The sequence below is a fragment of the Carya illinoinensis genome, chromosome 12 (genome assembly GCF_018687715.1).
Source record: "Carya illinoinensis cultivar Pawnee chromosome 12, C.illinoinensisPawnee_v1, whole genome shotgun sequence".
Taxonomy (NCBI): domain Eukaryota; kingdom Viridiplantae; phylum Streptophyta; class Magnoliopsida; order Fagales; family Juglandaceae; genus Carya; species Carya illinoinensis.
In genome coordinates, this window is record NC_056763.1 from 21,712,024 (window position 1) to 21,725,981 (window position 13,958).

Sequence of the window (13,958 nt, forward strand, 5' to 3'; positions counted from 1 at the left end):
AATCTTTATTATTTTTTAATCTATAATTTAATTAGAATATGATTACTAATTAACATATAATAAGTAAAATAGTAAAATATGATTAAATTAAATAAAATAATAATTGAAAAAATTAAATATTTTTTGATTTATTAATTATTTATTACTATATAATAAATAAATAGATAATCTAATATAAAAATTTGATATAAATAGTTAAAATCAAATTTATCTTATATTATTTTATTATTAAATAATAAAAAAATAACTATTTTAATATAAAAATTTATATAAATAAAATAATTAATATCTAAATTCATCCCATATTTATAAAAAAATATTATTTATATATGCATAACCCAACGAGAGTGATCGGACTTTTGAGTTTTGACGAAGCCGCCGGCTTTAGACATTATTGTAATGTAAAGAATACTCAAATATTGAGGAGTGCGTAAACATTGTCAAAATCAGCACGTGAATGGGACTCTGTCATGTCTCTACAACTTGTAACAAAGCAATTTCAACATTTCGATCGTTGAGACCTATCGTTATCCATCCGTAAAAAGTCATGATTATATAATTTAAACTTAAAAATTAAATAAATAATTTTTTTTTTTATTTTTAAATTTATAAATATTAAATTATTTATTATATTTTATATAAAAATTTTAAAAAATTGTATTAATTAGATAAGATGAGATAGTTTATATATCCAAACAAGGCATTAATATTCAAGTCTAAAAATATATAGACAAATTTATTTATTTTTTCAGAAAAATATTAATTTATCCTTTTTATTTATTTTTTTCTAAGCTGACCACTCGTATATTTCATTTTTTAAAATTTTTTAGGATGTTTAAAAGATCATTAGTAGTGATTAGTGTATTTTTAAAATTAAATGTTTGAAAAATGCTAAAAACAAAATGTTTTTAAAAAAATGTGATTGCACTAAAAGGCACGCACACTAGAATCATCATTTTTTAAAAAGTAAACCTGGGCTTTTGTCGTGGACAAAATACATGGGTTATTTGTCATATTAATTATACATTAATAGTTGATAAATTCAAGACTCGTGTTTCTAAATTCTAATGTTTCAACGATTAATACAAACACGAGAAAATTAAGATGGGGGAATTGACCTATCGATATGTTTGGTTCATGCGGCCACTTTTTGAATCGTTGTCTATTGCATCATTCAGTGCGTTCATCGATTTTAAAATTGATTAATTTTTTTAATGCTACAATATTTTAAATTCTGTGTCAATTATTTAATGATATTATTCTTGTTTTATTAAATTCACGAAACAATAAACATTTGAGAAAGCGAGCGAACAGCTATCAAATGAAAACAAGAGAAAAAGTAATACCTAATCCTAAAGAAAACGTGTAAAATTCTCCCAAAAAAAAAAAAAAAAACAGAACAAAGAAGGAAAAGAAACGGAATACCTGCATCGGGAGCCGTTGGTGAGAACACAATTGACTTTGAAGAATATCAAATCGACAGTGGAAAGAGTCTGGTGCACAAATTCCTCAGAACCCAAAAAACAAAAAGAGTAAATCCACTCAGCAGCCACTGTTTGGTGAAGCCACTTTGCACACATGACGTGTAGACTGGACCGGGTTCACTAACACTGAACCGGCTCGAAGACAACCCTCTGCCAGTTCGAATCCCTCCCTCTGCCATTTCGAATCCCTAATTTCACTTTCAGACCCCCCTTTCTCCCGAGCGTGGAACGACGAAGATGACGAAGAGGAAGGGTTGAACGGTTTCTTCCAAGAAGCCGTGTCGAATCCCTCATTTCACCCCCCCTTTCTCCCGAGCGTGGAAAGACGAAGACGTAGACGACGAAGAGGAAGGGCACGCACGGTTTACTGGGGTTTCATCTCTCGGACCATTCACAATCACGGTTTCATCTCTCTCTCTCACACGCTCTCTCTCTCTCCTCGCCCGACGGTCGGTTTCTTCTACTCTGTCCCTGTTTCTCTCTCTTTTTCTTGCCGTAACCCTAGCCTCCTGTCACTCCGATTGACCCATTACACACTTCGGTTTTGACCCATTACACACTCTCTATCTCTCTGTTGGTGCTTTTATTTGGATTTTGGTTGTGAGAAAATAGTAGTTGAAATGGGTAAGTGAAATTTTGTATTAGTTATTTTGTATAGATAGCTTCCTTCTTGATCTGCATGATGAGTTGAAAATCCTTGTAATAACTAACAGCCTTTTTTATATATTTGTATACGTAGGGAGGAAACCCCACTTGATCTGCTCAAACGCTGCTCCATGTTAATTTTTCCTGTTTTATTTGGTTTACAGTGCTAACTGCTAATTTTAAAAAATTGTACAAGGGAGCTAGGTAAATGTCATTGCATCTTGTTATGTAATTCCTACTTGTTTTTAACTTGTTTGTGTGCTGATTTTTAATCCTTGGTTTTATGAAATTTAGTCTAATATAGGGGTTGTTGAAATGATTTTGTCTGAGTTCAAATGATACACCATATTTAGACATCATGCTCATATGCAATACTCTTCATATGAAATGTATTAACATCATTGGGGCTTACAGTTTGGTCGAATTTTGCATTTGTAGAGTGGATATTCTTATTACATGTACACATCCTGCTTATACCACATTGGGGCTTAAAAAAAAAGGCAAAGTGAGAAAGAATAAATCCATGAATTGTCAAAGACCATTTGTCATAAAAGGTGGTGAAGTTATTGTGTAGGCCTTAAATTCTTGTAATCCAACCAGTTTATTAGCTTTGTTGAGTCATAAGGAAGGGCAGAATTTGGTCACTAAGTTGGCCTTGGATTTTTGTGTCTTTTCATGTGAATGGTAAAAGAAAAATTCTATTTACATTATGAATATGTACTTATATACTATTTTGGTTGAGCTGCTAATAATGGTGTAGAGAAGTTTGATCCTTAAAACCAAAGACCAAACCTATTACCACTTAATCCATTTCGGTATGGTTGCTTGTGTAATTTTACAGTTTATTGGCTTTGTTGAGTCATATGGAAGGGCAGAATTTGGTGACTAAGTTGGGTTGTTATTAACTCCACCATGTTAATAGCTTAAGTTTTATGTCTTTGATTTTGTAATTGGTTTTTCAGAATCACGCATGGCACCATCCGAATCATCATCTGTAGTTAATGATTTTGTGATGGAGTCACCAACTTGTTGGTGTGGTTTAAAAACACCACTAAAAACATCCCACACCAAAAAAAATCCCGGAAGGAGGTTTTTTGCATGCCCAAATTATAATACGGTAATACCCAAAAAATATTAATTTTTTGGCATTTTTTACCCGAAAGCCGGTATTTTAATCATGTTAATTAGGAGTTTTCCACTGTGTGCAAGGAGATGCTCGGTGTGAATTTTTTGTTTGGTTGGATATACTAACTCTACTAGAGGAGAATTTTCGTGTCAGAGAGAATAAGGCTTCTTGTTGCTGGGAGGACATATTACAGCGCGACTATGACGTTAGGAAAAGGGAAGAAAAAGTCCGAGACGCTGTGAAGAATCTGAAAAAACAAAAACAAAAGTTACTGATGATGTACTGGGTTTTGACATTTGTAGTTATCTTTGCTTGGTTTGGATAAATACCATGTAGTATCGAAAGTTAATTTTGGAGCTGTTTTGAGATGTAGTTTTTTTTGTTGTGACAGCTTGTTAACCCCATGTTGGGGATATACTCATTTGCAGCAGTTTGGATAAATACCATGTAGTATCGAAAGTTAATTTTGGAGCTGTGTTGAGATGTAGTTTTTTTTTTTTTTTGTGACAGCTTGTTAACCCCATGTTGGGGATATACTCATTGTAATTTCTTGTTGACCCTTCTGTGTAATTAGTAACAGTGGCAGCTATTTAAGTAGTTGACAGATTATGTACTAGCTAGCTAGTCATTTCCATGGCTTGACTGAAGTAAAACAATGCAGTGAATACGCAGGTTACATATTTCCAGTGCTTCTCAGGGTGCACAGGCCATTACCCGAAATAATTAACATCCAAGATTTCATTAGATGAAATTGTAATTGAAATAACCCGAGTATGTACAAATTCTGTTTCCCTAACAGTTAAAATCCAACCACCTTCATCCCAAAACTTGACAAAAAATTCTGAGTAACAATACCAACTGTAAATGTCAACTTGGGGCCCGAATTTTACTTCCAACTCATATACATCAATACATTTGTAGTTGTCTACTTACATTTGAGATTAGCATTACAATAAAAAAGTTCATCTTTGCCTGATCTGAAGGTTCTTGATTCCTAATTGAGGGGCATAGTATAATACAAAATTTTACCTGCACCAAATAAAATAATTAAAATTAGCCACCATTAAAAATACATTTGAACATAGAGAGAGCTTACCAAAAAAGCTATCTCACAATGCAAAAATACCCTCTCCAAATGGTTTAAATAACGAACCCATCAATCCTATGGCTTCACAAATTCTGTTATTCAAAAAACACATCGGCACTATATTAAAACTTATTCATTGAAATTTCTGAACATATCACATATATTTACAAAATGATGTAATGGTTAACCTCATCCCCTGGTGGTGTGGATTGTGTAATAATGCTGTTTTGTGTCCCAACATATACCCCATCAGAAAATTGGGAGTGTTGAGATCCCGGGTTGTCATCCAATCCTGTTTCATCTGCCAAGATTTTCCTGCATGTCTAAGTTCCCAAACAATATATGACATATGTTAAACTCATGATGAAAAAGTATTGTATTGCAGGTTAAAACAAAGGAAAAAATTACCCGTTTGCTTTTCTTTGTGGCCATCTTTTCCACGTGTGGAACCCTCCTCTTACTTGGGGGTCTCCCTTTTCCTCGTACCACATTTGGGCTTAATATCTTTTTCCCCTTATCCAATACCACATCTGCTTTCTCCTTCGTATGAATGAGTGTCGAGTCTACTGTTGAGTCTTCACATGTTTTCTCAAAGTCATCAACAACACTTAGGAATGCATGGACTTTTTCAGAATTTGAAGCTATTTTGGTTGCTAATTTCAAACATCTCTTAACAACCAGCTCATAATTCCGACTATCCTCTCTGTCACCATGGTCATCGTAACTACTTCTGAGTAAGGTGTATCTCCTCTTTACGTCCTTTCTCCAGCGATCCAACACATATACACTTGGCAGCTCTTTAATCTTCTTCAACTGACAAACTCTAAGTGCATGCCGACATAGAATGCCCCTAGTTTCAAATAGTCCACACGTGCATCGCACCTCCACCTCCTTTTCATTAAAGTATACTGAGTAATTGACTGTTTTAATGAGCTCGTCAGTAGAAATTTCATCCAACACATCGTACTTACAAATTGACCCTTCTGTGCTTACCAACGAACAATTACAAGCCATTAAGCCTAGCAACTCCCTTTGGAGCTCTTTGAATTTTGCATTTGTATATACGGATTGGAATTGCTTCTCTATGTTGAAGTGAGATACGCAGGGAATAGTCTGGTTGATAGATTTGAAATCAGCAAGTGTCTCGACCTCGACCTTCTTTCTAAGTGCATTATCAAACTGATCAACAAATTCCTTCAATGTCGTTCCGGAATGCACATAGCCATCGAAAAATGCATTCATACTTTCTGACCTTTGGGTCGTGCTCATACCAGCCCAAAATTCACCTTTCAAGTAAACTGGAATCCAAAAAGACCTTTCCTCGTATAAGGCTTGGAGCCATTTATTGCCGACCAGATCATACTTCTCAAGTAGTTCACCCCCAACTCTCCTCAAATTCATGGATGGTCTGTGAATCATATAATGTTGTCTGAATGTCAGTCTTCAACCCCGCATTGAACATGGCGTGAGACCCCAACTTCTCTGGAAGTTTGCGCAAGATATGCCATAAACAAAATCTATGACGAGTGTTGGGGAATACAATGGCAATAGCACTCTTCATGGCCCGATCTTGGTCGGTTATGATGGAACAGGGGGCCCGACCATTCATGCAATCCAACCACATTTGAAATAACCACACAAAAGTGGTTGTGTCCTCACTCGAAAGCAATCCTGCCCCTAGTAATATGGACTGCCCATGATGGTTAATACCAACGAATGGAGCAAAAGGCATCCCGTACCTATTTGTTAGGTACGTAGTATCGAAGGTTACTACATCGCCAAAATACTCATAGGCCGCTCGACTACGAGCATCAGCCCAAAAGACATTCCGTAACCTCCCCTCATCATCCACGTCCATGACAGAAACGAACCCATCATTCTTGTCTCTCATTCTTTTGAAATACTGATTAAGTGCATCTCCACCTCCTTTACCCAACCGTAAATGTCTGGCCTTATCAATATAATTCCGACAATCTTTCTCCTGAAACTGAAGATTCTCATAACCTCCAGCATCAACAACAAGAGACAAAAAGTTCTTATTCATCCGTATACCCGCTCGATCATTCAAGTTAAGGACCCTTTGGCTGTATTCATCTAGAACCTTGTGAGATCGCAATAGCCTAGTCTTCTTGGGGCTTACAGTTACATGGTTGTGTATATTTTCTACAGTAGTGAAAACCCACTTGTCAGTCTTACTCAATGTCGCATTTACTCTGGCCTTACAATCCGTCCTAGTTGTTGGTCGTGGCTTCGACATATCACTGTTCTTAGGTTCGTACTTTCCGCCACGGGCACAACCAACTGTCACATAAACTGGCCTCCCATCATCATCTCTCCTAGTCCTCTGTATCCGTACACCAAAACCCTGTTGTTTCGCATAATGCTTATAATAGGCTGTCAGGTCTTTCACACTTGCAAATTCCATACCGGATCTGGGTGCATCAACTCGTACCTCATCTTCTTGGACATTAGTGGTACCCTCTAAATCTTCATTTATGTCGAATACCATTTCTACATTTATTCAAATATGAATGGATTAGCATAAAAAGAAAGCTCAAGTACTATAATCATTTAAAATCAAACTATAAATACCATCGGCGTTATGAACATCCTCATCAATAATTCGTGATGAACACCCAACATTTTTTTCAAATTCAGCAGCAGTTGACTCAGGGGGCGCTTCTCGTGTCAGGTCTTCTGGATAATTCGGTGGAGTGTATGGCATATAAGGTGGCATCTGCTCAAATAGGACATTGTTAGGCAACCCATGTTTAGTTTCTCAATAAACTAAACAAAATAGAGCCTTTTAAATTTTCTAATAAATATACCTCAAATGGATGATCAAATGGGTTAAAGTCTTCATCAAATGGGTTGGCCATGATTTAAATCTACAAGTCAGCAGCAAGCAGCAATTATGCTGTTAATTAGATTCAGCAAATTAAATCATAGGTTATGATTGAACGGCGGTAATGAGAAGAAATTACTAAGTCATGGAAATAGTATACTTGTTTTTTCTCTAAGCTACAGAGAAGAGTGGGAATGGGAATAAGAATAAGAAATAATAAAACTAGTTTGTGAGAATGACTATGATGCTACAGAGGAGCTATGAAGAAAATCATATTCAAGTCACCTACCCAAACTGATTGCCATAAACATCATATTTCATGAAGCAATTATATTCACTAATAATTCATCTCCAATTATATTCACTAAATCATAATAACAATTTGTTCATATGATTTGAAAACCGTTTAAGAGAGTGTAGTCAATGCAACAAAATGTTACAGCCTATTTTGGAGTATGTTAGTCATTAAAGTTAATAAAAAATAAAATTCATGCATGTTAAAAAATAAAATTCATGCATGTCAACCAACCAACCCTACTATAATGAGCACCATTTTATGGATCAACATTCAAGGACCACCTGAAATTCAAAACTCACACTTGGTTTTGGTTTTGGTTTTGTAGTGAGGCCTCATAAAAAATAAAAGGCCAGTCCTGCATGTAGTTGGTTTAATGATCGATCAGAAACAAGTTGTTGGACATATATTGCACATATTATGTATGGTGAATTTGAAATTATTGGCAGTATCGAAGGTATTTGTTATGGTTTATTGGGGGAATTGATTATATACGCTACTAGTATATATCTAGATCTATATGGCCATCGCAGTATATACGCTACTAGTATATATTCTAGAATATATACTGCGGCAAGACCTATTAATAGTGGCTTAACGTGGGGGCACATCCAGAATAGTTTATTTCACAATGCACTAATGGCAGGCATTTATTTATCATATACGTATATGAAAAAAACATTGCAAAGATATTGGTATCAATATGCGAGAATGATAATGTTAGTTATTTCATACCAAGCCCTGCATTTATAAACGTGTGCAGAAAATTCATTTAAACTCAGAATTATACATTTGGTTGGAGGAGGGGAAATCTAACTACTATCAAATGTGGATGACAGTTTGCCAATCAAAACTCACAAACATATTTTACTTACAATATCATACAAAAATGCTTTTCATCAACCCATATCTTACACTAATATTGGACATAGAACCAATTAAATATATAGTATTTAACTTCTTATGATACCTGGGTGGGAGAAGGTTCAACTGTGGCAGGAACTTACCAGTGTTTGAGTAAGCAATGAAATACAATAGGTGTTCTTAACTATTAACTAAACTCAGTAATCTACTAAACACATTAGATGTTCTTAAGCGATAGGTTGTACCATATCAACCCTGATTAATTTGAGAAGTAACATAACAACTATTTCATTCCACCATATTCCAAACTTAGAGAAGCCGAGCAAAAGCTTGGATTTTTATGCCACAATCCACAACCATTCAAACCTAGCAGAATACACGTAAAAGCTGACATTTTTATCTCATTTCTCCAAACCAGTTCAAAACTAACGGAAGCCAACCAAAAGCTGAGGTTTTTCTCCATGCCCTAAGCTACCATACCATCTCGAAAAACAGAAAAATCGAATCTTGATGTAAAACTGAAGAACATAATGTTACAACACGTACGAAAATGGTAAAATATTTACCTAAGCTTCTCAGTGCATTTACCCGAAAAAACAGAGCTTTACGAACTGTTTTTTCTTTGCTCCGTTCACAATCGTTTCAAGGGGAGTGGAAGCACTGCTGTAGGAGACTCGCAATGTGGCGCTGAACAAAGCCTCACCGTCGCGAGGTGGCGCTTGGAAGAGGAAGGGCAGATGCGGGTTCGTGCTGAGGAACAACAGAGTTTCAGGGGATGTTGACCTCGTTTCAGGGGATGTCGAACTCGTGGGGAGCGGCGTCACTGGGAAGACGACGGACTGACGCACGAGAAAGTGGCTGATGACACAGACGCCGTCGCCGGGAGGAGACAGAGACGCCGTCGCCGGGAGGAGCTGGGTAGATCAACCACTACGCGGGTTGCTGTCTCGGGAGAGGGTGCTTCGCGGGTTCATTTCAAATGGGGATGAAATCGATCAAACTGTATTTCAAATAACTTCTAAACGCACCGTTTTGGTCAAAATGAAAAAAAAATAAAAAAATTAAAAACCAAGAGAAGCCACGTAGTGAGTGCATTGTGTGCACTGCTACAGTGGCTTCTCTGTAGCTTTACTCAAACAAAAAAAGTCTCCTGTATAGACGATGCTTCCTTCTTGCATCGGAGAAACTGTATGTGAAACCAAGTCCTCTTCCTTCTTTCTGACCTTTCGGAATTCTTCTCCCTCTCCCTCTATATATACCCTTTCCAATTGCCACTGCCTCTTCCACTCTCAACCTTCCTCAAAGTACAGAATTCAAATCCTTCTCGGATCTCGTTCTCTTTGTCTCTCTCCAAAAAGCTCTTTCTTTATCTGTCTCAACACACATCTTCTCGTGCTTTTGGAAGTCGTATATATATATATAGAGGATATAGCTTTATCCATGGCGACCTCATGCGAAGAAGTTTCTTCGGCTCTGAAACTCATCAAGCTTCACTTGCTTGGCGAGGTCTCTCCTATTGGGACCTTATCTAGTGATTTTGAGATTGATGTCTTGGGTTCTGAATCTCATTCTCAATCCGACTCTCTATGTTCCCAAACTTCCAGTTCCGACTCTACCATGGAATTTGCTAACTTTTTCAGCTCTAACGACCCCTTCGACTTTACGTTCCTTCAGCGTCCAAGTGATTTCTTCGAATTCGAAGCGAAACCACACATTTTGGACCTCACAACGCCTAAATCCCACGATTCAACCTCTCAATCCAGCAATGATTCCTTTCATTTCGAAGCCAAACCGCAAATCATTGAAGTCGCGGCCCCCAATACCCGAACTTCGACCTCATACTCCCAGTCGAATAACAATTGTTTCGAAATCGAATCGAGACCGCAAATGAATCGTTCGAAACCCTCGCTGAAGATCTCGCTCCCCAGCAAAGGAACGACCGAGTGGATCCAATTCGGACAACCTACTCGCCAATCGGATCCGTCGCTGGCCGTTCAGGAAAATGCGAGTTTGGAAGCAAAAAGGCACTACAGAGGCGTGCGACAGAGGCCGTGGGGAAAGTACGCCGCCGAAATCCGAGACCCTAACAGGCGCGGCTCGCGCGTGTGGCTGGGAACCTTCGAGACGGCTATAGAAGCGGCCAAGGCGTACGACCGAGCCGCTTTCAAGCTCCGCGGCTCGAGATCAATCCTCAACTTCCCACTGGAGGCGGGGAAGTCCGGGACAGCCCCCGCTACCAGAGAGAGAAAACGACGTCGTGAGGAGGAGGAGGAGGAGGAGAAGAAAGAGGTGGTGGTCGTGAAGAAGGAGAGGTGCACGGAGACATCATCGGACACGGGAACAAGTTATTCGAGGGAAATACCGTTGACGCCGTCACCGCTATCTCCACATCCACAGTTAGGATATCCACAGCTTATGGTCGTATGAGTCAGCATTTGAATACCCCCAATGACAACCGCTGCAGCGCTGCCTCTTCTCTTCGTTTGCGTTCGTTTTGTGAATGTGTATATTACGTGATTTTTCTTTCTTTTTTTGGTTTGAAAATGAGAAGGTTTACTTGATAAATCATATTCAGCATGAAATCTCGCCACAATAATCAATGAATGAATTCTACAACCATCATGCCTTTATATAATACGGTAACTTCATAGATTTTGGGAATAAAAATGCAGACATGAATTGATCATATATCTTCCATTACATGTGTTGATATAAAACGAGAGAGAGAGCCACGACGAGTTATCGGATTTTATAACAATAATAATATTAAAAAATAATATTATTAAACCGACCAAAGTTTTCTTCCTGATATTTTTATTACATGGTTAGGATTGTCACGTCTATTCAGATCTATATTGTATCCAATCATTCATCTTATTTATTGACAGAAAAAATATCAATCTAAAAACCATTATTCAAAATCCAAAATATTGAGCGGTCAAGCCGATTCATATATAATAATGCTAAAATCATAAAGAAATTATATAAAAATAATTTATAAAAAGACTAATTTTATGTTATCATTTTTATATGATAGGACAGCTGGTATTTATATACAAACGTGAATTCGCCTGTGATCTTTACAAATTTCCTAATTTGTTCGACTTAGAAAACAAGAGAGAACCCGGTTGATGTTCACAGCCTATCTAAAATTCTCAAATATTGAAAGTAAAAATTTATTTGAAAATATTATTTTTCATCTTATATATTGTCATCTCTAATTATAGGTGGCAATCATCTAACGGTGAATGCAGTCATATTCTAAATTTTTAGCCTTAAGAAGTTCTAGGAGATGTTTGAATATCGAGTTGAAACGAGATAAAAATTAAAAATTGAATAAAATAATAATATAATATTATTTTTTATATTATTATTATTTTAAAATTTAAAAAAGTTAAATTATTTATTGAATTTAATATTAATTTTTTAAAAAAAATATAACGATTAAATAAAATAAAATGAGATGAATTAAAAAGGTTTTTCGATCCAAACTGGCCTCCGCTTAACCTAAACTATGATCGCTCGCATTATTATCGCATGTCTATAGTCTCAACTTTCAACAACACAGAGGGCAACGTGAAACCACTTGTCGCGCATAACTCCATGCATGCACCGTCCAATTAAAGGCCATGGGACGGGTGTTTGAATTTCTCTCTTCATCGATTTGTTTTTTTCTGTTTTGATTTGGTGGAAAATCATGACGTGAAGGAAGAAAAAGGTTCACAAAAGAGCATGGAGGAGGCCGGGAAGGAACGACTTTATTAAAAAAAAAAAAGGTTATTTCCGTCTTGATATGGATATATATGGAAAATTTTCTGGTTCTTTTGTTTTAAGAGAGAATAATATTTTAGATATATTTTTCAATTTTTATAAAAATGAAAAGACGCGTTGGTAATGAGAATTTAAAGTGTGTATTTTTTTTTTTTAATATTTGTGAAAATTTGAGAACAGGGAATATCTCTTATTTGCTCATAACATAAAGAGATATTTAAATTAATTTAATATCACTATTAATATACTATAAATATGTATTTAATTTAATATAAATGTTATAACAAAAATAAATATATAAATTAATATGAATTAATATAATATGCTAGATCATTTATTTTATAAAAAAAAAAATTATTACGTCTATTTATAAATTTATTTGAAAACATATCTGATTGACTAAATCATTAATGTTTTAAATAAAGTATTTCTAAAACAATCAACAGGCCATAACGAGGGCTTTTACTTGGGTATTTGCGTGCAAATCATCAATCAATTAATTAAGAGAGATCGGATCCATGCATAAATCACGTCTCCCGACTTGCTCACGAGAACGCAAATAAAAAGCATATAATATGCATGTGTGCAGCGGCACCAGGCCTAATTAAATAAACTTGCAAGTTCGCAATCAACGATCCATATTCGTTGATGGTGGCAATTAGTACTGTTAATTAAGATGTTGATCAAGAACGGTAATTGCGGCAGAGATGATGGAGAGTTTGGTGGTGATAATTATTAAGCATATCATAGGATTATTATTTGTTGTTTTCAACGATTCCGATCTGGCCGGCTTTAAGATTCTTTGATTTCTATATATCAATGTGTACATCAACTTTATACAATGTTATACAACGAATTCTACTTACAGTCATGCATGGGATGATACATAGGTGATTCAGTGCGTCTCGCGTATTTTTTAAATAAAAATTCTATATATCATATTATTATTTTATTTTTATTTTATTATGTAAAATGCGCAACATTTCTTATTATTATATTTTTTTTTATTAGATGATTCTTTTATCATTTGATCATGATGATTAAATGTGACACCTCTTATACAATAAAATAAAAGTAAGATAGTAGTGAAATGTATAGTATTATTCTTTTTTAAAATTAAAAAATTATTTTCATGTATATATATCATATTTATGTGCTTTTTTTATTAAAAAAAATGGTGAATAGAACTTACAAATTCTAAAACTATACAATTTTTTTTATATTATTATTATTTCATAATGATTGAGCTAAGATTGCAATCATGCAAATTAAACTGCAAATCGGATCCATATATAGTAAACAATTATCTACAAGTAATCATATATATTGGAAAAGACAGGAATTGCTACTTCATTACGACAAGCAAGGCACCAAAAGTCATATATATATATATATATATATAAACAAGTTCGATCTTAAGCAAATCCATCTGAATCTCAAAGTCTCTTATTTTAATATTCCACACGATCAGATTAGATATTAAAATATATATGATCTACACTGCCTAATTAATTTGGAGATCCAATATATTAATTAATTGAAAACTCCAGCTAACTCTCCTTTCAAATATAGAGTACAATAAATAAATAACTAATATTTTTTATATTTTAGATAAAAGAATACTAAATTTAATATATATGGAGTATATTTCGAATGATTTAGATCGTGATATGGAAAAATGTCCTCTTTATTAAGATTTTTCTAGAATTTAAGTACATTTAATATTAATGATATAAAAATCATAAGATATATAGTTGTTATATACAAAAAAAAAAAAAAATGCTTAACTGTGATTAGTTATTTAATAATCATTTCATAACAAAATAAATCAATTATTGTCA

The 13,958-nt window shown here is 35.0% G+C and overlaps 3 protein-coding genes across 6 annotated transcripts; 1 reads left to right on the plus strand and 2 right to left on the minus strand.

Moving 5' to 3' along the window:
- The first annotated feature begins 1,397 nt into the window (after positions 1–1,397).
- LOC122290262 (ethylene-responsive transcription factor 5-like) lies at positions 1,398–11,032 on the plus strand. The gene is made up of 2 exons (XM_043097884.1): positions 1,398–1,521; positions 9,481–11,032. The coding sequence occupies exon 2, from the start codon at positions 9,508–9,510 to the stop codon at positions 10,771–10,773; it is 1,266 nt and encodes a 421-aa protein (XP_042953818.1). The 5' UTR covers positions 1,398–1,521; positions 9,481–9,507; the 3' UTR covers positions 10,774–11,032.
- Positions 3,809–9,487, minus strand: LOC122290261 (protein FAR1-RELATED SEQUENCE 5-like). Of its 4 annotated transcripts, none has more exons than XM_043097880.1 (6): positions 8,913–9,487; positions 7,171–7,230; positions 6,935–7,079; positions 4,751–6,853; positions 4,531–4,665; positions 3,809–4,434 (listed from the first exon to the last, which is right to left on the minus strand). In XM_043097880.1, exons 2-4 carry the CDS (start codon positions 7,219–7,221, stop codon positions 5,718–5,720), a joined length of 1,332 nt encoding a protein of 443 aa, XP_042953814.1. In that variant the 5' UTR covers positions 7,222–7,230; positions 8,913–9,487; the 3' UTR covers positions 3,809–4,434; positions 4,531–4,665; positions 4,751–5,717. The 4 variants fall into 4 exon arrangements, with proteins under 4 accessions (XP_042953814.1, XP_042953817.1, XP_042953816.1 ...); XM_043097883.1 differs by having other exon boundaries at positions 3,809–4,284; positions 4,382–4,434; positions 4,531–6,853; XM_043097882.1 differs by having other exon boundaries at positions 3,809–4,284; positions 4,352–4,434; positions 4,531–6,853.
- Positions 4,426–5,584, minus strand: LOC122289341 (protein FAR-RED ELONGATED HYPOCOTYL 3-like). Its single transcript, XM_043096322.1, has 3 exons — positions 4,751–5,584; positions 4,531–4,665; positions 4,426–4,434 (listed from the first exon to the last, which is right to left on the minus strand). Exons 1-3 carry the CDS (start codon positions 5,582–5,584, stop codon positions 4,426–4,428), a joined length of 978 nt encoding a protein of 325 aa, XP_042952256.1.
- Positions 11,033–13,958: the final 2,926 nt, after the last annotated feature.

Bases quoted from the DNA above. Each gene is read 5' to 3' on its own strand.
- LOC122289341 (XM_043096322.1), bottom strand. From the start codon at position 5,584: ATGAATGCATTTTTCGATGGCTATGTGCATTCCGGAACGACATTGAAG. The intron at 4,666-4,750 runs GTAATTTTTTCC...TTGGGAACTTAG, and splicing joins CCACAAAGAAAAGCAAACGG to ACATGCAGGAAAATCTTGGC.
- LOC122290261 (XM_043097880.1), bottom strand. From the start codon at position 7,221: ATGGCCAACCCATTTGATGAAGACTTTAACCCATTTGATCATCCATTT. The intron at 7,080-7,170 runs GTATATTTATTA...CTATTTGAGCAG, and splicing joins CATTTGATCATCCATTTGAG to ATGCCACCTTATATGCCATA. The intron at 6,854-6,934 runs GTATTTATAGTT...GAATAAATGTAG, and splicing joins GGATGTTCATAACGCCGATG to AAATGGTATTCGACATAAAT.
- LOC122290262 (XM_043097884.1), top strand. From the start codon at position 9,508: ATGCTTCCTTCTTGCATCGGAGAAACTGTATGTGAAACCAAGTCCTCT.